The sequence below is a fragment of the Dasypus novemcinctus genome, chromosome 4 (assembly GCF_030445035.2).
Source record: "Dasypus novemcinctus isolate mDasNov1 chromosome 4, mDasNov1.1.hap2, whole genome shotgun sequence".
NCBI classification, from domain to species: Eukaryota; Metazoa; Chordata; class Mammalia; order Cingulata; family Dasypodidae; genus Dasypus; species Dasypus novemcinctus.
In genome coordinates this window covers 30,041,950-30,065,515 of record NC_080676.1, presented here as the reverse complement: position 1 = coordinate 30,065,515, position 23,566 = coordinate 30,041,950, and the positions used below count along the sequence as shown (strand labels likewise).

The 23,566-nt window shown below is 44.3% G+C and overlaps 1 protein-coding gene across 5 annotated transcripts in view; it reads right to left on the bottom strand.

The window, feature by feature from the left end:
* The window catches only part of SCHIP1 (schwannomin interacting protein 1), an 840,777-nt gene that overhangs the window by 116,741 nt on the left and 700,470 nt on the right, over positions 1-23,566 (bottom strand). For 4 of the 5 annotated variants that reach the window (XM_071214587.1, XM_058295204.2, XM_058295206.1 and 1 more), the window contains one exon: positions 9,248-9,937. In XM_071214587.1, coding sequence (XP_071070688.1) covers positions 9,248-9,937 — 690 coding nt within the window. Of the gene's footprint in view, positions 1-9,247; positions 9,938-10,158; positions 10,226-23,566 lie in introns of those variants that run through there. The other variant, XM_071214588.1, reaches the window with a different exon arrangement.

The window sequence follows — 23,566 nt, the reverse complement described above, 5'->3', positions numbered from 1 at the left end:
GCAGCAAATAGACACCAAGAACAGACAACCAGGGGAGGGGGGGGGGAATTAAATAAATAAATAAATCTTTAAAAAAAAAAAACCATCAAATTGGGAAGAGGATGTTGCTCAAGTGGTTGAGCACCTACTTCCCTTGTACAAGGTCCTGGGCGAAATCCCCCATACCTCCTAAAAAACAAACAAATAGAACCAGCAAGACGGTGGCAGAGTAAGGAGCTCCTAGAGTCAGCTCCCGCTACAGGGCAATTAGTAAACACCCAGAGCTCTCTGGAGCTAGCTGAAGTACCTGCTTGAGGGTTCCAAGGGACCAGAAGAGCATCCTGCAACATCCTTGAAGGAATGGAAGGAGGAGACTGCTCATCTGTGGAGAAGATTCATAAGTAGAGTGCTCTATGCCCCAGAGGTCGGTGCCCATCCTCCATTGGAGACACAAGCCGCCTCAGGAGTTATTCCATGGCTGGAATTGAAAGCTCCACTTCCCAAAAATGGGGGAGGAAGAGACGGTTGGGCACCAACTTCAGCAACTGATGAGTAAATTGAGCGGGCTAAAGTATATCCTTAGAACAGCTAAAGTTTGAAACTGTACAAGTCAGAAAGAGACCCGTAGCTGCCATCTTAACTCCACATCTGGCACGAGGGGAAGTGGGGTGGACTGAGAATCACAGTACTGGTAGGGGCCAGCTTCTTTCTATCCAGATCAGATTGCAGCTCTATTCTAGGCCACAGCCCCACCTCTGGGGAGAAGAAGCTGGGGGAACCTGCATCAGCCTCTCCAGGAAATTACCAGCCAAGCCACAGAGGCCAGTAATCATCCTACTCTGGCAGCACAAGCTACCCCAGGAGCTATTCTGTGGCTGGAATTGGAAGCTCCATTTCCCAAGAACAGGGGAGGAGAAGATGGTTGGCCACTGATTTCGGCTACTGATTAGCAGACTCAGCTGGCTGTGGTATAACCCTAGGAACAGCTGGGGTGTGAATCTGAGTCAGAAAGAGACCCAAAGCAGCCATTTTGACTCTGACCCCAGCCTGAGGGGAGGCTGGGCTGAAGGAAAATCACAATGATGGTAGGAACCAGTTTCATTCACTCAGATCAGCCTGCAGCCCTAGCCTAGGCTTCATCCTCGCCTCTGGCAGGGAGGAGGCTGGCAGGCCCTGCACCAGCCTATCCAGGGAACTGAAGGTACTTTTGGCTGGCACAGACTGAATAGTCGGAAGTCTACCAGGGCCACTGCAGTCATCTTGGACCAGCACTGCATAGATTGCTGTCCACACCCACAGTTCCATCCCTGCCCCAGGCAGGGGAGAAAGAGGTGTGAAGCTTCATCAGTCTCTCTGGGCAACTATGGTCTAGGTCTACATTGGATTATTCCACACAGGTGTGATTCTGACCCTATCCCTGGGAAAGGAGAAAGCTGGGAGAAGCTTCATTGGTCCCTGGGGCAATGAGGGCAGTTTGAGCCACCACAGCTTATAGCACTAACTACATCCTTGGTTCCTACAGCATAACCAGCAAGGGAGAAAGGGCAAGAAGCCCTAAACTAAAGAGAAAAACTGCACCCAGAATAAACACACTAGTAAGCCAGATGCCAAGACCCCAACAAAAAATTACAATCCATACCAAGAAAAAGGAAGATATTGCCCAGTTACAGGAAAAAGATAAGCCTCCAGATGACATAGAATTTGAAACAACTAATCACAGATGTTTAAACAAATCTCCTTAATAAAGTCAGTGAGACGGTTAAAGAGGTTAAGGATATTAAGAAGACATTGGATGAGCACAAAGAATAATTTGAAAGCATACCTAGAAAATCAGCAGTCTTATGGGAATGAAAGGCACAATAAATGAAATTTAAAAAACATCATAATAATATAATAGCAGATTTGAGGAGGCAGAAGGATTGGTGAGCTTGAAGAAATGGCCTCTGAAAGTGAACATACAAAAGAACAAATGAAGAATGGAAAAAATTGAATAAGGTCTAAGGGAAATAAATGACAGCAAAAGACACGCAAATGCACATGTCATGGGTTCCCAGAAGGAGAAGAGAAGGGAAAAGGGGCAGAAGGAATATTTGAAGAAATACTGGTAGAAAATTTCCCAATCCTACTGGAGGACATAGATATCCATGTCCAAGAAGCACAATGTACTCTCATCTGAAAAAATTTGAATAGATCAACTCCAAGACACATACTAATCAAAATGGCAAATGCCAAATACAAAGATAGAATTCTGAGAACAGCAAGAGAAAAGTGATGCAAAACATATAAGGGATACCCAATAAGATTAAGTGCTGATTTCTCACCAAAAACCATGGAGGCAAGAAGACAATGGTTTGATATATTTAAGATATTACAAGAGAAAAACTTCCAGCCAAGAATCTTATATCTGGCAAAACTGTCTTTCAAAAATGAGGGCAGGATTAGCATATTCACAGATAAACAGAATCTGAGAGAATTTCTAACCAAGAGACCAGATTTTCAGGAAATACTAAAGGTATGCTAGAGCCTGAAAAGACAGGAGAGAGAGGCCTAGAAATGAAGATTATTTCAATAAAAAAAAAGATTTATTTCAATAAAAGGGTGGTGAAAATGAAATGTAGCAGATAAAACTCAAATAGGCAGGAATAAACTTAACAACGATATGAAGCACTTGTATTCTGAAAACTGTAACTCAATGTTAAAAGAAATCAAAAGACCTAAATAACTGGAAGAACATTCCATGCTCACAGAGTTGAAAACTAAATATCATTAAGATGTCAATTCTCCTCAAATTGATATATAGATTCAATGTAATCCTGATAAATATTCCATCAGCATTTGTTAAAAAAAAAAATTGAAAACATGATTAACAAATTTATTTGGAAGGGTAAGGGATCCTGAATAGCCAGAAACATCTTTAAAAGGAAAAGCGAACCCTCATCTCCAGACTTTAAATCATATTACCTAGCTATAGTGGTAAAAACAGCATGATACTGGCATAAAGACAGACACATAGACCAATGGAAGCAAACTGATAGTTCAGAAACAGACCCTCACACATATGGTCAAGTGATTTTTAACTGGCCGTCAAACCTACCCAGCTCAGGCAGAACAGGTCATTCAACAAATGGTGCTGAAAGAACTGGATATTCATAGACAAAACAAGGAAAGAGGACCCCTATCTCACACCTTATCCAAAAATTAAATCAAAATGGATCAAAAAACTAAAAATAAAAGCAAGAACCATAAAGCTTCTAGAAGAAATTGTAGGAAAATATCTTCAATACCTGGTGGTAGGTAGTGGATTCCTCAAGGAGATAAGAGGAGGACTGAGATGGACTCCTGATGGTTAATATATGTAGAAGTTTTAATTAGTTTTACTGTAAAAGTGTAGAAATATATAGCGTGGATGGTAACAAATAGTAACAGTTTATAAATGGGGATGTGACTGAAAATGGTAGTCTAGGTATATAAATGCCAATTGACAGAATGCTAGGGAATAATCTAGGAACTGAATAGCACAGTAAACCAAGGGATGGATGAGAATTGTAGTTGATGGTAGAGATGCAAGAGTGTCCTTTGTTAGCTTAGAGCAAATGTACATCACTACTGCAGGGTAGTGGAATTGTGGAGAAGCATGGGAAAAATACAACTGGAGTGACCTATGAACTGTGGTTATTAGTAATATTTTTGCATCTATGCCAAAGAGGTACTGTGTTGATAATGGGGCAGTATGGAAAACATGTGCCAAATGTACACTATGGACATGGTAACAATCAGATATTATCTGTAACAAATGTTTCACCACAGTGTGGTATGTTGATAGAGGGGTATTGTTTAGGAATTCTGCACATGTGCATGACTATTCTATAAGTTTACAACTTCTGTCATAAAAAATATATTTTAAAATAATAATAGGGAGGGTTGGGGGAAAATACTTTGGTTAGTAGTAATATTTTGACAATGCTTTTTAATCATTAGTTAAAAATGTTTAACAACAGTGGAAGGAATTGGTGTTAGGTGTTAGGGTGAGTTATAAGAGTCCTATATGATGTTATATATGTTTGTTCTGTAAGTTCACAACTATTACTATACCCTTATTATTTATGTATGAGTGATATACTTCAAAAAATTAAAACAAAACAAAACAAAAAACCGATCAAATGGTTTATTTTAAATATATGCAGTTTATTGTATGTCAATTACACCTCAATAATACTTTTTTTAAAAAATGAATCAAAAGGAGGGAGATGTAGAAGAAGGAGGATGAGTTTTCAGAGACAGAATTGGCGAAACAAAGAGGACCACATACCCTGAAGGAGAGGTAGCCTCATGTCGAAATCATTTAGAAAATGAGATGAAATTATATTCCATGGTGGCAGAGGACCCCTCTGCCCCTCTCAGTGATGGGTTGGGGGAGCCCCTTAAAATAGGAGGAAGGCTGATACAGTGATAAACCAAGGTCCTGAAGATGCAAGAAGGGAAAGAAAGCGGATTGCTTGGGTCTGTGCTGAAAAGAGGGAAAACTGAAGAGAAGTTCTAGCTTTTCCTTGAGATTGTCCAAGGCAGTTCACCAGTCAGAGTAGATGGGGAGATTAAGAATTAAGGATGAATACAAATGTATGGGAGGTGCAGGAGTGCCTTAACTTACCATGGCGGTTCTAGATAGAACAATGTTAAAAACACCAATATCCGGAATCATTCTGTAGTCCTACTCCGTGTCACTCTGCCCTTGAGTTTACCAAGAACTCCTCACATAGAGGATGGAAGACGGGCCAAGAGCAGGACTATGAGAAACACACTGGTACCAGATCAGCAGGAGCTGGCCAAACGGAAGCAGGCATTCCGGTTGCTGGGTTGACCTTCTCACTTTTGCAAGTGTGTTAAGCATTTGTGCCAGGTGCAATGCTATCCACTGAGGATATGACAGTGGAATAAAACATACTTGCTGCCCTGGGAACGCGGACTTAAAGGTGGGGGTTGGGCTGTCCATGAGTGAGGAAAGGCAGGTCAGTCACGAGAAGGAGTCGGGGAGTTAGGCCCCCAGTGTCTTCTTCAGGACTCCTTGGGCATCTCTGCGCTCAGACACCAAGCAGCGCCCAAGCTCACCATCCTCATGCTGGTGCCAAGGAAGAGGTTAGCTGCTTAATCCCTTCGCAAAGAAAAAGACAGTACGAATTTTTTAAATCCTACCTAAAGGCTACGTGTTTTTAAATTTCGTCTCTAATCTTCCCTGGATTAGGGACGACTGATTGCCAACACATTTTTGAGACCCGGGTACTTCCTTTTGAGAAGAGAAGAGCACGAGACAGGAGACCTGAATTCTGTCATTAATTTTCTCTGCAGACATCAATGTTATTCTACTTAAACACAAAACAAAACCACGTGTACAAGAAGAGACTCGTAAGTGGTAGGATTTTTATTATTTCCCTGTTTCCTTTTGTCCCCTACCACTAAGGAAGTGCAAGAAGGAACTTGCTGTAGGAAACCCTTAAAGTTATTTCAGGGAAGTGTGACCACTTTCCTTTTATTTCAAATTATTATTTTTTATAAAGATTTATTTATTTATATACTTATCCCCCCACCCCTACCCCTGTTGTCTGTTCTCTGTGTCCATTCGCTATGCATTCTTCTGTGTCTTCTTGTCTTCTCTTTAGGTGGCACCAGTAACCGATCCTGGGATGTTTCAGAGTGGAGAGAAGCGCTAAACCTCTTGTGCCACCTCAGCTACCTGGTCTGCTGTGTCTCTTATTGTCTCTACTCTGTTTCTCTTTTTATTATGTCATCTTGCTGCACCAGCTTGCAGCGCAGACCAGCTTGCCTTCAGCAGGAGGTCCCGGGAATCAAAACCTGAACCTCCTACATGGTAGACAGAAGCCTAATCACTTGAGCCACATCTGCTTCCCTATTTCAAATTATTTTAAGCATTAAAAGGAGAAAAAAAAGAACCTAGTCTGGGGTAAGGAGAAAGGATAAAATTCCTTTCATCGGTTTTCTCACTAGGACCTTCAGCAAATCGTTTAACCTTTCTCATCTGTAAAATGAGTGGGTTGGATTAGTTCTGTGAAGTATGGGTCTTCAAAACATTTAATTCATTCATTTATTCGATACTTGAGAACCCAACACATATGAGGCCCTGTCCCAGGCATTAGCGGTTACAGCAGTGAAAAGATAGGCAAAATCTGTGCACTCCAACTTAGATACTGGTAGGAAGAGACCAAAAACAAGACTGAACAAGACAATTTTAGGTAGTGTTAAGCACTAAGAAAACAATACACACGAGAGCCTGGGTGGGGGTGGAGTGCTGTTACTTTAGGGAGGGTGGTCCAGGCAGGGTCTCTGAGGAAGTGGGAGCTGAGCTGAGCCTGGAACCAAGGAGGCAGCCAAGTGAAGACTCCAAGCAGCTGGTGGCCAGGGCACAGGCCCTAGGGTGGGGATAAGCTTACATGGTTTTCTTCACAGGGGAAGGAGAACCCACCCCTTCTAGTTCATCTCTAATTACCTCCTCCCAGTATATTTATAAATATCTAAGTATATTTACACGCAACTTTTGAAAGAGTAGCAAAAATATTGGATTTGAACTCCTTCAAGTCAGGCAGGCCTTCTCTTCTCCCCACCTCCTATATTCTTCTCAGGTTTCTGTTCTTGTGGTTACAAATTCTCCTTTTCATTTATCCCAGCAACCATAAACAGGATCTAAATCAGTGTTTGCCAAACTTTTATGCCAGCGACCCATAGTAAGAAATAAATTTTCTACTGTGACCCAGTGTACATATAAAACTGAAACAAAAGGTTCATTAAACCAAGCATACTGTCACTACCTGCAATACACTGTGGTATAAGCTATTTTATTTCTTTTAGTCAAGTGATTTTGTGGGTAACCTGCAGTTTGAAAAACACTCTACCAATGTTGGCCAGTGACTTTGTTCAATACCAACCAAAACATGGAAAAATTAAATGTTAAAAAACCTCAAAGGCCTATCCCCCCCTGCTCCTACCACCTCCTCTTACATACTTGCTTTAAAGCTATGGAACCCACATTTCCCTGTGTGGCTTAAGGAGGAAATGCCAGAGGGGGCATTTTCAGAAGGGCTGCAGGGGGAACACCCACCTGTGCAAAATGTTTACTCCAGGGGACACCCAAATAAGCAAAATAGTTATTCAAAGTCTGTTCAAAAAGGAAAGATTCACAATATCAAGAACAGACGGGGGGGACGGGGGCGGTGGGGTTGAATGGGACCTCATATATTTTTTTTAATGTAATTAAAAAATAATAATAATAAATAAATATTTAAAAAAAAAAAAAAAAAAGAACAGACGGAAGAGGGGCCTATTAAGTGAGCCATTAAAAAAATTTTTTTTAGAGGCGGTACCAGGGATCAAACCCAGGACCTGTACATGGGAAGCAGATGCTTAACCACTTGAGCTATATACTTCCCTAGGGTCATTTACTTTTAAGTTCCTAGAGCAGAGGCAGTCTGCATCCCTTAGCTCCCCTCAGCAGAATACAAGCCTCATGTGGGCAGATGTATAATATCAGCACTCATAACTTCTGTTAGAGCATAGAGCACATAACAGAAGGGTATCCAATAAAACTGTGTTTAATAGTTTTTGAATAAAGGAGCTCATTGTCACCATCAAACCCTAACTCTGCATGTATAACCAATTGTTAAGTTTTCCTTTAATAATAATACATTACACAAAATATACTAATTGTATAACTGTCACAATAATAAATGAGCTCTTGCATTTCTTCAAGTAGCTGTTCAAGTCCAGGGAGCTTAATGAGGTATTTTTTTCTATCAAGTACTAAGTGGGAAGAGGATGTTTTCAATTGCAAGATCCAAGAGACAGTATTGGCTGTAATGGAAAGATTCCATGTCTACCAGTGTCCAGGGTAAACTCCGCAACATCTGGGATTAAGCGAGTGTGTTAATTTAATAGGTAGTTTCTCAAGAGACACTAACCAGTGGGCTGTGTCAGCCAAGGGCTCTCTCTCACAGAAACTCTGCCAATTTCTCAGTGCAATGCAGTTTACCATCCTCACCCCTGAAGTCAGAAGTGCATGCACCCAATTTCCAGTAGCCCTGGGGCCCTAGAGTGGAAAAATTACACCTTCAAGGCAGCATTTTCCCACACTGTCACACAGCTGCCACACAGAGAAAGCAGCTCATGTGCCCTTCAGTCCTATTTAGGGGCATCATTAATAATTTTTAAATTACATTTTGTGTGATTTATGTATCTTTAAAAAGAAAGACAATAAAAAAATAAGAAATAAAAATAAATTACAACTGTTGCTTTATCTCAAAACAGTGACAAATAGAGGCGCTACATTCACGATGTTTTTCTAAGTCATTTATCTGTTCTCTTTTCCGGGGCAAAAAAAAAGATATATATATTGAGACGAGTGCTAACCTGCCATAGCTTCTTATTATAGACGCAGCCCTCCTTCCCTCTCTCCCTCCCTCTTCTCCACTCCAGCACCCCTCCCTGTCTAGCTTTCCTGAATTCAGTCAGTGGCCTCCAGAAAGGAGCGGCAAGTGGCTCCGTTATCCAAACAAGGAGGGATTCACTCGAGGGAGTGAGTCAGGCGTCAGAGGCAAGAACCCTCCTTCTTCCTGGCACGTCAATTCACCCCGTTCCCCTAGGTCAGCTAGGGGAATTCAGAAAGAGAGAATCTTAGAGGAGGGCCATCAACGCACCCACTACAGCAGCGTCCACTCCAACGCGAGGAGGGGCAGACAGCGCGCCAGCCGGGCGGTGTGGGCAGGGGACTGCGTGCATGTGCACAGGGAGACCCAGGACGGCGGGAGCCTGCCGGCGAGCAGCACCGAGCACGGCGAGCAGCACCCAGCACGACTGACACAGCCACAACTACTGCGATTTGAAATACGACCCGCAGACACTGGCTTCTGAGCCCAAATCTCCCCGGGTTTTGCAGTCACTCTGCAGGCAAGTGACTCACAACCTCGTCTCCATTAGTAATTCCATCAAAATGAGTCGCTGGTTCCACGAACGCGACTTTCCGTGCCCTCCGGCTGCCCCTCCCTCCCGTCCGCCCACCCCGCAAACCCAGACAGCTCGCAGACCGCGTTCCCGTACCCCAGTCTAGCCGAAGGCAGTCTCCAGCCCGGCCGCCACCCTCGGGGAAGGATGAATGGGGCCGCAGGCGGGCGGGCGCGGGGAGGGGGCGTGCGGGCTGCGCGCGGGCTGCGCGCGGGGCGGGTACGCGTGTGTGCGCGCGTGTGGGCACGCACCCCGGCCAACTTACGGAGGTGGAGTTGGTCCTCGCCTGGCCTTGGTTCCGCACCTCTTGCTCGCGGAACTGCAGTCCTGCCAGATGCTTCTCCAGCGCCTCCCAGTCCATTGGGGGCTCAGGGGGCTCCGCGGGGACGCATGTCCCGCCGTCCGGAGGCTGGAGACAGACCCTCGCGGCCGCTGGGCCCCGGCCGCCGCGCCGACCTCCCGCGGGCTGGGGCTTTTGGATCGCCCGGCGGGGGGTGCGGGGACCGCTCAGCCGGCCGGCCACCACCACCACGTTGCCATTGTGCCTGAGGTCCTGAGGGTCGTGTGGGTGGAGGTTGCCGTTGGGCATGGGGGGCGGCATGGCGGTGGTGGCACTCCTGTCCCCGCCGCTGCCGGTCCTGGCGCTCACGTCCCCCGGCTCCCTGGCCGGACAACCGTCATCCCGGTATCCTAGCTCGTCGCGCTCGTCCTCCTCCTCCTCTCCGTCCTCCTCCGGCGCCCACTCATCAATCACCTTCTTCGGGTAGACCGGGAAGGGCTCCTCATAGTCCTCCAGGGCAGACACCAAGTCCAGGCTGCCCCCCGGCGACGACGAGGATTTGCACTCGGAGCAAGGGGTCACTTTGGTGGAGTTGGACTGCGAACTGGCGCGGCTGCTGCTGCTGCTGCCGCTGCCGGCGTCACTGCCTAGATCCATCCCATCCTCTCGGTAATCCTGGGGGGGGAGGAGGCAGAGAGGGTGAGCCGCCCGGCCGAGCCCGCTCCGGCCGCCCGCCGCCCGCCGCCAGCACCCCGCCCGGCCCAGGGCCCCCAAGCCCGCCTGGCCCGAGGAGCGCCCCCCAAGGAGGCGTGGGGGCGGGAGCCCGGGCCGACGTAGGGCTTCCCCCACCACCTCTCTGCCACCCCTCACAACCAGACTTCCTCCGGCTAACTAACCCTCTAATTAGCAAAAGGGGTGCCCAGCCACCGGCACTTTTCAGACGAGGGGCCCCGGAGCGCGCGCAGACTTTGCTTTAACCATTTAGTGCCGGGCGCGCCCCTGCACCCCGCCCCAAGGAGTCTCCGAGAACCAGACACTTTTCCACAGAATTATAATGCGCCGGGGGCGGGAACAGAGAAGAGAGTGGGTGGCTACTAATTTCGACTCCCCGCTCCCGGCCGGGGGAGACCACCCTCCCGGCCCCGCCCCCGGCGCGCCCGCCCAGCTTTACTTTCCAAGGAGCCGCAGGCAGCGCCGAGCGCGCACTCCCGCCTCCGCGCCCGCCGGCCCGCTCCTCCTCCGGGCTCGCCGGGAGGTCGGGAGTGGGGGGCCCTCGCCGCCGTCGCCGGGCAGGGGGCCCCCGGCCGCCACCCCCGAAGGTAGCGCGGGGTCGGGGCGCGGCAGCAGGGGCTGCAGGGGCCGCCGCCGCCCGGGCGAGGGAGGACGCGCCCTCCCGGCCGCCGCGCGGGCCCCGCCACCGAGCATGCCCAGAGGCGGCCGGGCGCGGCGCAGTCCGCTCTCCCGGTTTTCGCGGCCGCAGGCTGTGGGGCGGGAGGCCTGGCCGGACTGGGGTGGAGAGGTCGGGGGGTGGGGTGGGGGAGCGGCCCGAAAGAAGGGGACGCGGGGCCTTAGCGGAGCAGACCCGGCCCGTTATCAAGGACGGTGCCCTGGGGAGCGTTGTTTGTTTTAACGCCCAGACACCTTCGCGTTTCCTGGGCGCGCCTCTCGCCGGCCCCGCGGGGCTCGCTACCCGGCTGAAGCCTCCCGGCACCCCAAAACGCAGGCCGGGTGCCTCCTGGCCCACGCAAAAGTCCTCGAGTGACCCTGTGAAGGCCCTCTCCCCTCCCCCACCCCCGGGTGCCGAGTGGTCGGTGGTCATGCACCATCATTTCCTTCCACCTTCCCCCTCACCGCTTCCTCTCCCTTCGCCACCCCGCTCCCGTCTCCTCGCTGTCTCCCCCTGCCAAGTTCAGGCTGTGGGTGGAACCTGTTGCTTTAGCTCACGTTTCCTCACCCTTCCCGACTCCTCGCCGGGGATGACCTCAGCGAGGTGTGTGTATTGTGGGGAGGGGCTTGGGGCACGGTAAGTGTGAGCTGGGCGCGGGATCTGGAATAGGGATAAGGGGTGGTGATTGGGGGCACCTGTTCTGAGGTTGGGGCTAGCCTCAAAAGACCTGTACTGCCCCCTTCAATCAAGGATAAATTGATCAGCAGAGAGTGCCCTTGGCACATTCTCTTGCTTTGCCTCCTTAAAATTTTCAGGAAACTGAGTCGAAGAAACCTATGCCGGGTTTTTTCAAAACACACTCGGGCTGTCTCTGTTTGGCAGCCCATCTTCTCAGAAAGAAGATTCCGTGAAGGGAAAGATACTCCTTTGGGAATCGGAGATGGGGTCACAAGCACCTTTTAGGGTTCTGTAATGAGCCATTCTGACCTGAAGGAACAAAGAAACCAGGAAATGCTCTCCCCTTCGTGCTGATTATGAAAAAACAGCACTCTACTAGGCACTGGGGAAAACCGTTTTCCTTGAACTCCTGGATTTGAATGTTACTAATTATTCCTAGTAATTGTAGTTAGTACCCAGCCACCACCCTGGCTTGGCAAGGTCCGATGGAGGAACAAAGGAATGCTTGGGATTCCTTAGTAGGGAGTGGCTGCCACCCTGACATTTCTTTTAGGCGGGAATGGGGACAGTACGTGATTTCAGTGATTCTTCTCTTACATAGGCCTGAGCCAGGAAGATAAGCTAAGCTTTTAGCTTGTCTGGAAGCAGCAATCTTAACGAATAACAGGAAAAGGCCCCACTGGTCTGGCCAGGTCTCCTGTAAAACGGGACTGACATGACTTAAAATGTCTTTTACCAAAACATCTGTAAACAGCCAGCCTCCTGCTCCAAATATGGTTTGATTTTGAGGTTGCTGCTGAGCCCTGGCTCGGCTGGCTTCCACCCTGGGGGATGGAGGTGGCTCTGGAATATTCAAAAGAATGGTTGGGAAGCATTGTATGCTGGGAACTAGATAGCTTCTTTTCAAGTCACAGTGTGATCTGGCAAGGCTTAGTTCAGAAAAAGCTCCCTGATCTGTGACAGGATTCCGGTAGACAGATAAGTATTGATCAACTGGGGTGATAAGGGAGTGTTTGGTCTCAGACTAATTTTTAAACATTACATCCCCTCAGACTCCCTCCTGAGCTCCAGCTCATCCCCCTGCTGCCCAGATGGTCTGTGTTCAGAGAATGCAAAATAAGGTCTAAAAAAAACCATTTGGCAAGGTAAATCCACTGCCAAAAATGCATGGCATTTCAAAGCCAAATATAAACATCTTTGAATTATCTGTACTTTTAAATTATTTTCTGACCAGAAATTCTGGATCAGATGGGAAAATACCAGGTTTCCTATTTTCTTTTCTTTTCATGCAAGGTGCCTGGCTAGCCCAGTTTCCATTCTGTTTCCAACCTATCATCCCCTGCCAAGAACCATCCCACTTTGGAACAGGAAGCCCTGCCAACTCCTAGGCGGGCAACAGTTTGCAGATAAGTCCAGCAGGATGGAGAAATGATTTGCAAAGTGATGGAAAGATCCTATTTTCCTGTTTACAGGAAAGTTTCCTCAAGTTTAGGGCTTGGAGTTTAAAGATTTAAATTTGTCCCCTGAAGCCTTTGTAAACTGGATATCAAAGCAGAGGTGTGGGACCTCTCCTGCTGCAGCACCTTCCCCCCACCATTCACGGAGTCCTGTCAGTTCTACCTAAGCACTGGGCAGCTCCCCGAATACCCATCTCCTGGCACCCCACTGCCCTCACCCCAGCCTAGACCACTGTCATCTCGTGCTGGAATTACAAGCCTCCTAAACGGTCTCTACCCGTTTGCCTCAGGCAGCCAGAGTGGCCTTCCTGAAGTGCACATCTGAACACCTGTCTCCCCCGCTTCATTAAAACTTCTCAGGGGGCAGCGGACTTGGCCCAGTGGTCAGGGCGTCCGTCTACCACGTGGGAGGTCCGCGGTTCAAACCCCGGGCCTCCTTGACCCTTGTGGAGCTGGCCCATGTGCAGTGCTGATGCGCGCAAGGAGTGCCCTGCCACGCAGGGGTGTCCCCCGCATAGGGAGCCTCACGGGCGCACTTGTGCCCCGTAAGGAGAGCCGCCCAGCGCAAAAGAAAGTGCAGCCTGCCCAGGAATGGTGCCGCACATACGGAGAACTGACACAAGATGACTCAACGAAAAGAAACACAGATTCCCGTGCCGCTGACGATAACAGAAGCGGACAAAGAAGATGACGCAGCAAATAGACACAGAGAACAGACAACTGGGGTGGGGGATGGGAAGGGGAGAGAAATAAATAAATCTTAAAAAAAAAAACTTCTCAGGGCTCCCTTTGCCCTCGAAGGGTCTGGTTCTGCCCTCCCACTCCCCTACTTCCCTTGGCCAACATCTCCCCATCCTCTGTAAGTCTCAGCTTAATGTCCCTCCCCAGGATGCCTTGCCTGATCCCTTTACCTGCCCTCCTGGGTCCAGGGTGCTGTCACTACCCCACAGCTCCCAGTGCCCTTTCCACACATACTGTATCAAGGTCACTGGTCTATTGCTTATCTTCACTACAAGAACAGTGGTCTATAAACACATCTGACAGCAGCACATAGTAAGAAATACATTTTATATCAAGAGCCAGGCCACACATATAAAAATATATGTAATTGACACTACCACGTGGATGAACCTTGAAAACATTATGCTAAATGAAATAAACCACTCAAAAGGACAAATATTGTGTGATTCCACTTACATGAAATATCTAGAAGAAGCGAATTCATAGGAATAGAGAGATTAGAGGTTGCTTGTGGCTGAGCCAGGGTGGGAATGGCAAGTTATTGCTTAATGGGTACAGAGTTTCTTTTTGGGGCAATGAAAACAATTTTGTAATTACATTTACATTTAATGTAATTAATGCCACTGAATTGTACACTAAAAATGACTAAAATGTCAAATTTTATATTATATATTGCCACAATAAAATTTTAAAATATGTACAACTAAATAAAAGTTTTTAAAAACTCTAATTTTATAAAATTCTGTTCTAGGTTCATTTAAAACAAAATCTGATCACACACCACTGCATTGACTTCGCAGTCCTTTCACGAGTCAGTGTCCTAGTTTGAAAACATACTTTACTTTCCATGAAAGGAGGGACAATTTCTGTCTTGTTCATGATAACTGGAACACAGAAGGAGCTCAATAGATATTTGTTGCTGCAATAATAAATAATAACATTCAATTCATTTAATCCTCAAAAGCCTATGCAGAAACCATTATTATACCCATTTACAAGTGAGGAACCTCAGGCACATGGAAGTTAATTGCCCAGTAATAAAAGGCTGGTGTGAGGATCAGTTTCATGTGTCACCCTGATTAGATTTTTTTTTAAGATTTATTTTATTCATTTATCTCTTCCTACCCCCTTGTTTGCACTTGCTATGCCTGTTCATCTTGTTTGTTTCTTTTAGGAGGCACAGGAGGTGAACTCAGGACCTCTGTTGGGAGAGGGAGGCACTAATCGCTTAAGCTACCTCTGTTTCATGCTTTGTTGCATCTCTTGTTATGTTTTTTCTCTTATGTCTCTTGTTGCATCACCTTGTTGTGTCAGCTTGCTGCGCCAGCCTGTCACACCAGCTTGCTGTCTTCTTTAGGAGGCACCGGGAACAGAACCACAGACCACCCATGTGGTAGGCGGGAACCCAATTGCTTGAGTCACATTTGCTTCCCACCCTGGCTAGATTATGGTGTCCATCTGTTTGGTCAAGCACTGACCTGTTTGTTAATGTGAGGGTATTTTGTAGATTTGTTTGCATCTGTCAACAGTGGTTGCATCTACAAGCAACAAAGGAGCTTGCCCACAGCAATGCAGGGAGTCTCCTCATCCAATCAGCTGGAGGTCTTAAAAGTCAGAACTGGATTTTCTGTAAGTCAGAAGAAAAGAATTTGTGCCTCTACTTCAGTCAGCCAGCTTCCCCTGGGGAATTCAGCTTCACCCTTTATCAGAGTTTCCTTTTCAGCTTGCTGCCTGCCACTCAGATTTCAAATTTTTCAGTCCCCACAGTTGCGTTAGCCAATTCCTATACTAAATATCTTAGTTTTTGTGGTGCAGTGAATTGTGTACCCAAGTTTGGGCATGTTCTTGGTCTTGGTCCACATTCCTGTGGGTGTGGACCCACTGCAGATAAGATCTCTACAAGATATTACTGCACTTAAGGTCTGGCCCAACTGAATCAGGCTGGGCTTTACTCTGGACTGCTGGAGTCCTTCATAAGCAGAGTGAAAGAGATGGAGAGAGAAGCCACAGGGATGGATGGATGGAGATAGATGGATAGAGAGACAGACAGATAGATAGATAGACAGATCTGTCCGTTCTGTTTCTTTGGAAACCCGACTAGTACAGCTGGTAAGCTAGGTGGCAGAACCAGGATTTGAACCCAGGCAGTTTGGCTCTAGAATCCTTGCTCATAGTCACTCAGCTAAAATTACTGTATTACCTGGTTCTGATGCAGTTAGATAAATTTGCCAAGCTAAACTGTCAGAAAGGGTCTCCTTGCAGCCACCTCAAACCAGATCTCAGTCCCCTGCCCTGCACAGGCTCCTTGGGCACTATTTATGTCTATGCGGAGAAAAAGGCAGCTGGCAAGAGCAGCTGTTCTCCTTTGCTCATGTGTGCTCAACCTCCTCAACCATCAAGTTCAGCAGTATTCAGCAAGCTGTGAGATTTAATTGTGTAAAGGAAGAGTAGTATAGATACCTGAGAAAAGGAAAGTTCATATGCCTAAGTCCTCCCCCCAAAATCCATTAAGACTGGTGTATTTGTTTTCTTATGGATAGGAAACTGTCTAGAATTATTATCAAAGGACAGGAATTTTAAAAAGACTAAATATAGTGTACCTCAGGAGTCAGGGCTGTTTTTGGAATTTTAATCTAAAAAGGCAACATTTGAGAAAGGACATTATTTAAATCCTAAGGAGCATGAATAGGTGGGAAAAGATTTATTTGCAAAACTCCCAATCTAATTCTGAAGTGATTAGCCCAATGCTGAACCTTTTCTAAGTTGTGGCATTTAGAGTAACAAAGAATTAGCTGGCAAAGGGTTTTGTATTTCATCTTTATTACATGAATTACATGCAAGTCACATGCAGTTCCCAGATACTTTCCTATTTCATATCTGAATGTAACTTCCCAGGGATACTTGGGTGCACTGTGGGGTGAAGTGTCCTGGATATTGAACATCTGGCCTTCATTTCTGGCCCTATCTGTAACCAACTTTGTGACCTCAGTTTCCTCATGAAGGGGGCTGGATGGCACAATCACTGTGTTTGCAAATAGCAAGAATTAATTGATTGAATGAATAAGTGAACGGAAATGTCTTTCTCAGCCTAGAGAACTATGGATTTCCAACCTAGGAACTATGGGAAATAGTAAAAGGTGTATCAGGATCCTTTCGTCATCTTCTTTGTTAGAAGAAACAAAGCTGGTTCCTCTATTCATTCAAAACCAAGCTGGACGTTGTGCTATCATCACCACCATCCATTACCAAACTTTTCCATCACCCCAAAGAGAAATTGTGTACCAATTAAGCACACTGTGAACATAATTAACAGCCCTGAACTATGTACTTGAATGTTGTTAAAGGGGAATTTTTAGGTCATATCTGTATCACTAGAATAAAAATTAAAAACAAAAAACCACAGGACTATACCACTCAGTGAACCCTAATGTAAACGATAGACTATGGTTAACAGTACAATTATAATAATATTCTTTCATCAATTATAACAATGTACAACACTAATGTAAGATGTTAATAATAAGGGAAATATATTGGAATGTAATTTCTGCATGATTTTTCTGGAAACCTACAACTTATCTAAGTTTTATAAAAAATCATATATTTTAAGAAAAAGCAAAAGCAAAAACCAAGGTCACTCTCCATTAGGCAGGGCATTCCTCTCTGGTGCTTGGTATTTCTCCTTTATCTCTGTAGAGCCAATGGGTTGATCTTAACTTCTTAGTATTTATATGTAGATATTTTGCAGATAAATTCTATATACACCTCAAATGACTTTCTTCTTTCTCTCTTTTATTGAGCTATACTTCAATGGAGAAAAAAAAACCCACAAAACGCTGTAAAAAGAAATTAACAATATTTTAAAAGTTTTGATTCTCTAGCAAACTATGACATCGTATTTATTCCCTATGTTTTCCTCAATAAAAATGAAATGACAAAATTTAGGCAAAACTCAGCACATAGAAGAGCTCCAGTGACCTAGTTTCCAAACCTGAAATCAGGACAACTGGCTTGACAAATACTACAGTAGTTACAGAAACCTGGTGAATTTATGTTTGAAATGAGGATTATCCTGAAAATTCTGTAGGTATTGGCAAATGAGGTAACCCTAACTGCAGCAGAGATAGTGTCTTTATCAGGCACGAGTCACCTAGAGAGTGTCAGGGCCTTGGCATATGGCTGCACAGATTGTGCCCTGCACAGTGCCAGGAGAGAATTGTGAACTGCATGATGCCAGGAGGGGCCATTTGGCACCACTCACAAAGATAGCAAGGCAAGTGGCACCCCTGGAGTTGTGCAGTGCACAATTTGCACAACAGTACACGGAGACTGTGTGTGACACTGGTAGGAAATTTGCTCTCTGTTGACAGGATTGGAAGAGCGAAAGCCAGACCTAGATTGGATGGCATGGACAAAATTCAACTATCTCAAATCTCTTGGTCTTTCTTTTTTTGAGAAGTTTTCAGCCATCATATTCCTTGCTTTCCTCAATTTCTTAACAGTTCTTGAAAATGCAAGTCTGTAAGCAACTCTGAATCAACTTTTTGGGCTTCACTGAAGGGTGAAAATTACATCAAAGGACATTTAGGGAAAGCTAGGAAAGTGTGTAGACACACTGCAGAAGCTCAGGGAAGCATTACAAGTGACAGGCACTGACGCCCATGTGGACATGACCCCAATGCATGATGAACTGCTTCAGAAATCGTGTGCCTTGTACTTTGATGTGTTGTGCTTGTCAAAGAGGAGCATCCTTGCAAGACGCTCTAAGAAGTGAACACTCTGGTTTGGTCACTTCTTGACATGACTTTGGAAACATTATAAAATCAGAAAACAGCTACTGGCATTGTCAGCGTAATGCAGGCAGGAGGAATGCATCTGAAAGTGAAGACGGGGGCAGCTCAGTGGAATAAAAGAGAAGTCTTCCAAGGTACTAGGCTCGGCCTCTGACCAGCTCGACATTTATGGCAAGGCAGTCCCTTCAGTTCTTTGGGCCACTGGCCTCATCTTGAAAGGAGAGTTGTATGAAATTATCTGAACCTTAGAAATTGTCTAAGATTAATGGGCTGTAACTCAACTGCCTCCATAATTAGGAGGTGAGGTAAATGAGTGAAGTGGCAGCAGAAGTAAAAGGGCATGTCAGGATGAGTCAGGGAGTCAATGACCAGCACAAAGGTATCCAAATTAAAACTGAAAACCAAAAGCACACTTCCTCCTCTCTTCATGCCTGGACCCACTCTGAGACCTCTGCTCTCAAGCTCTAGATGTCCAAGGTCCTAGTTCTGCATGAAAACGTAAAGGCAATGGTGAGGTTAGGGAGACTATGCATCTTGGCCTGCCCAGGACAGTCCTGCTTTATACCCATTGTCCTGGCATAACTACTGACGGCACCCTCCTTCACTCCAAAAGTGTCCCAGTTTACCCGCTAAATCGTACGGTCAGCCGAGATAAAGGGAGATTACCAAAGACATAAACATAAACCATGGGAGGAGTATTTGCAAATCTGCCCAAACCTTCAGATGAAGTTAAGTAGGTTTGGTGGCATTCTTTTGTAAGTAGAAAGATAATGAATCTAAACAAACTTCCAAATTATCCCAGCAAAATTGGTTCCATAAAAGCAGTATGTCATGAACTGAGAAATCCCAGAAAATAAATGAGGCTGTCAAATAGGTGAAAAATGTTCAACCTCACTAGTAATCATAGAAATGCAATTTCAGTAAGAATGAGGTAATGTTTTGCCTGTCAAAATATTTAAATATTATTTAAAACTTTAATTCTCAGTGCCAGGATGCCTATGATCAAAGGAATGCTCTCAAATATTGCTGGTGGGATTTATAAATTGACAGATAGAAACTTTCTGGAATGCAGTGTCACATGTTTTATAAGTTTTTACAAAGTTTAGACCTCATGGCCTATTATTAATTCATCAAGTACTTATTGAGCACCTACTGCAGGTCAGACACTGAGGGATACAATGGCAAAAGAGATAAATGCTATTTGCCTTCATGGAGCTTACAGTCTAGTGGAAAAACAGACATGACAGGAAAACAATATTCAAAAATTTCTATTGCAGTTTGCAAGAAGTACCAACGAAGAAAGATTCATATGTTGCTGAGAAAGCGTGCAGGTAGCAAGTGTATATTGGGGCAAGGTTTAGGAAATGGGCTGCCTGGCTGAAGAGGGAGGGAATGTCACAGGACATTCGAAGGAGCAGTTTGAACAGAGGTTTTGAGGCTGGAAGAAGCCTAGCACATTTGAATAACTGAAAGGAGACCACTGGGCTGTGGCAAGTAAGTGAGGGGAAAAGTAGCAAGAAGTAGAGGAGAGATGAGGAAGGGTTACCGTTAAGATCTTTATCCTTACAGCCACTTAAGGGTTATAAAAGCTGACTGGCATTTTCAGAAATGCTGCATGGTGGAGGACTGAGAAGGGAATGGAGGGGCAAGGCAGCAAAAGAGTAGATGTGAAGAGACCAGTTAGGAAGCAAGTACATATCGGAGGTAAGAGATGACTGTGATTTGGGTGGGCGTTGGAGAGATGGAGAAAAATAGAAATATTGATGATATTTTTATGTGGTAGAATCAACAGGATCTGGTAATTAAATAGATGGAGGGTGGTAAGGGAGAGAGCTGTCACTGATGATTTCCAGATTTGTATCAGAAGCGACTGGGTGGGAGGTGGTATCTCTTTACTGAAATGGGCAATAGTGGATGAGGTCATTTTGATAGGGGAGGAAAAAGAGGGAAATATGTTGAATCCTGGTTGAACGTTACCTGTTTGGGATGGTATAAGACATACGAGTGGAGATGGCAAGTAAGCATTTGGGTTCATAGCTCTAGAGATTAGAAAAGAGATTTGGGGCTGGAAATGTAAATATGGGAATCACAGCAGATATATGGTATTTGAAAACTTGGAGAAACATCTTCTGGAGATACATAAATAGAGTGAAAAGAGAAGGCCAAGTTTCTTTGGAATTCCAGCATTTATAGATCTAGGGAAAGAAGGATGAATCTGTAAAGGAGATGGAACAGAGCTGGGGTTGGGAGCAGTATTTATTTTTCTAATAATCCAGCCTAAAGACTCAGAAATGAGGATTTAGATTTATGCATAAAGATGCTCAGTGTGGCATTTACAATAGCAAAAAATTACTTTCAACCTAAATGTCAAAAAACACAGAGATGTTTATAAATTTTAACATTCATTTTGTGGAATAAATGCAGCCAAATAAAATGTTGCTAAAGGTGATAACATTAAGCAAATAAAAGAAGGTGTGATATTTTAAGTACAAAGTGATCTGCATTTTAAAAAACATTAGATGGCTATATTCCTAGAAAAAAGCAGTGGTAACTATGGGTTGCAAGTGGTTTTTATCTTTGTTATCTGTTTATAATTTTCAACTTCTCTACAACAATTGCAAAGCATATAGTTCTGTGGGTTTTTTTGCAAAGCATATAGTAATATTTTTTATGAAACAGAAGATGATATGCATAAGCTTATTTATGCTAATAAGCATAAATATAAATAAAGTGTGCATATTTATTTTACTTAACATGCATGATTCTGAAAATCTGTTGAGGAATTATGTTAAAAATAATTGTTTAGGTAAGCTAGAATTAATATCTATATAAATTCTGTGTTGAATCCTTTTATAAAACAAATAATTTTGTTGTTTCAAAAATCACCTGATAAAGTTTTTGAATATGAGACTTTCTTTCAAAAAGTAGATTAAGTCAGCACCCTTCCAAAAAAAAAAAAAAAAAAAAAACCATTTCGTCCATAATGGACTAAACAGCAAGCTTTTTCTGTAAACTGCCAGATTGTAAATATTTTCGACTTTGTGTGCCATAGAGTCTCTGCTGCATACTTTTCTTTTTCTTTTAACCAACCCTCAAAACAAACAAATAAACAAACAACTTCAGCTCTCAAGCCATACAAAAGCAAACAGGTTGCAGGCTGGATTTGACCTGTGGGTCATTGTTTGCTGACTCCTGCACTAAAGGATAAACGAATGCACAAGGGCAATGCAAAACGACTTAAAAAAAAAAACAAAAAAACGCTAACATAATATTGGGGCTTTGTACCTAGATGAGTAATATTTATTATATTTTGCTTATACTGGTGAATCTTCAATTATTAGAGTACTAGAACCAGTTTGGATCTATTTTCAACAGGAAGCAGAATAAATGCAAAGGGTCTAAAAGCAAAACTTTTTTTTAAAAAAGAGCTTATGTATTTTTCAAGGAAAACAGGTCCTTTGAAAATATTTCAAGGAGTTCATATATTTAACCTAGAAAAGGAGAAGCTAAAGCAAATTTTATCTGTAAAATGAAGAATATTTCACTATTTATTCTATGATCTTATATTTTGGGTATTATGGTGTTGTATACAGGAATCCATTCAGTTGCTCATGGCACAAACCTGGGAGTCTTCCTTGATTCCAAATGTAGTTAGTGCTGTTGGTCTTTTACTGGCCCATCCTCCCACCCATCCCTGAGCTGAGGGGCTCACAGCTGTCCTCTACTGTGCAAGTCATCCTGCAACCCCCTCAGGCCAAGGCTAGATGATCTGATTCCACATCCTACTTGGCATACCCCCTCCCTATTCTGCTTCTCTCACCCCTTACAGGTTTATCCCTCAATAAACCAACTGTGCCCTAATCCCTGTCCCTGGCTCTGCTTCTAGGGAACCTGACCTGAGACATGATTCTACCTCCTAAATGTATTTGTTTTTTTGACCAGTACATCTGCTTGGAGAAAAGGTACTTGGTCCGGGTTACTCATAATTTCATTCTATTCTATAATAAATTTTACAACTGAGTACATGAGATAAATAATTTTCATGAATATCAGGAAATAGTTCTTATAAAATTATGTAACAGTGATCTGATAAACGAGAACACCCACAAGGGTAAGCAAAGAACTTGGAAGAGGTTTAGCTTTCAATCAGCATTACTATAGAGTCATTGCTAGTATGTTCATACTGGAAACTGGAAATAGTTGCATCTCTAATACCATCAATTTTGCTAATTGTTACTGATTATATTTTTAAATTACTAACAACTAATAGCCTATAAATAATCTTCTATTAGACCTTTCCATTTTGTTGTACTGTAATACATTCATTGATGCTTAATATATGAATATTTGCTGACTCCAAAGAATACCTTTATTAGGCTATGCCTATGTGTTCAATTTATCTTCTCAATTACACCTACATTAAAACCTTCAAAATTAAGCTTGTGAAAACAGTCCATGCACAAGACCAGTGGGGCCTGCATGACTTGTGACCTCTTGCTCTATTGCATTTTGGTTAATGATTCACAATAACCTTCAAGAATAAGCACTAAGTAAATCAGAAGATTCTGCATGGCTCCCTGGGAAATGTTGCACAGAGCACTTACCAGTCTAAGAAGCTCAGCTAGCACAGGGCAGGCGCTGGGAGCCACTGAACACTAATCCATTGCAAGAGCCAGGGAGATGGTATCAAAAAGCACAGTGTTTACCCAATGGAAACTTAACAGTTTTTCCCAACTCTATCTAAAATTATTCAATCTTCACTTTTCCTATTCTAGAAGCAGGAAATTAATGACTTCTTATATTTTTCCAAAGAAATATATTTTGTTTCAAGTTATTCTTATTTTATTTTCAATTGGTAAATCTCTTATGAAAAACAACGGAGACCGTTCTTTGGTCGGATTATGGCTAAAACTGAGTGCTTAGTCTTTAGGTGGCCATTATTAGTAATGTTCTCTTTCTTCTTTACTTCTTAGAGAAGGGGTGCAAAACAAAAAACAGAATGAAACAAAACAGAAGCCTCTGAATATGCTGCTCTTTGAATAGGGGCAACTCCAAATTATTCCGACATCTAAAACAAATCTAATTCCTAGGAATTTCTTTTCACTGCCATAAAATGACTTAGGTAAGTTTTAGCCACATTCCTCAGCTTGAGCATAGGCATAATCACCGGGACTCCTCTCACACCTAGTTGAGGAGCCAGAGCTGTGCCCTGGGTGAGAGCTAGGCGGCAGTGCAAGGGCCATGGGCA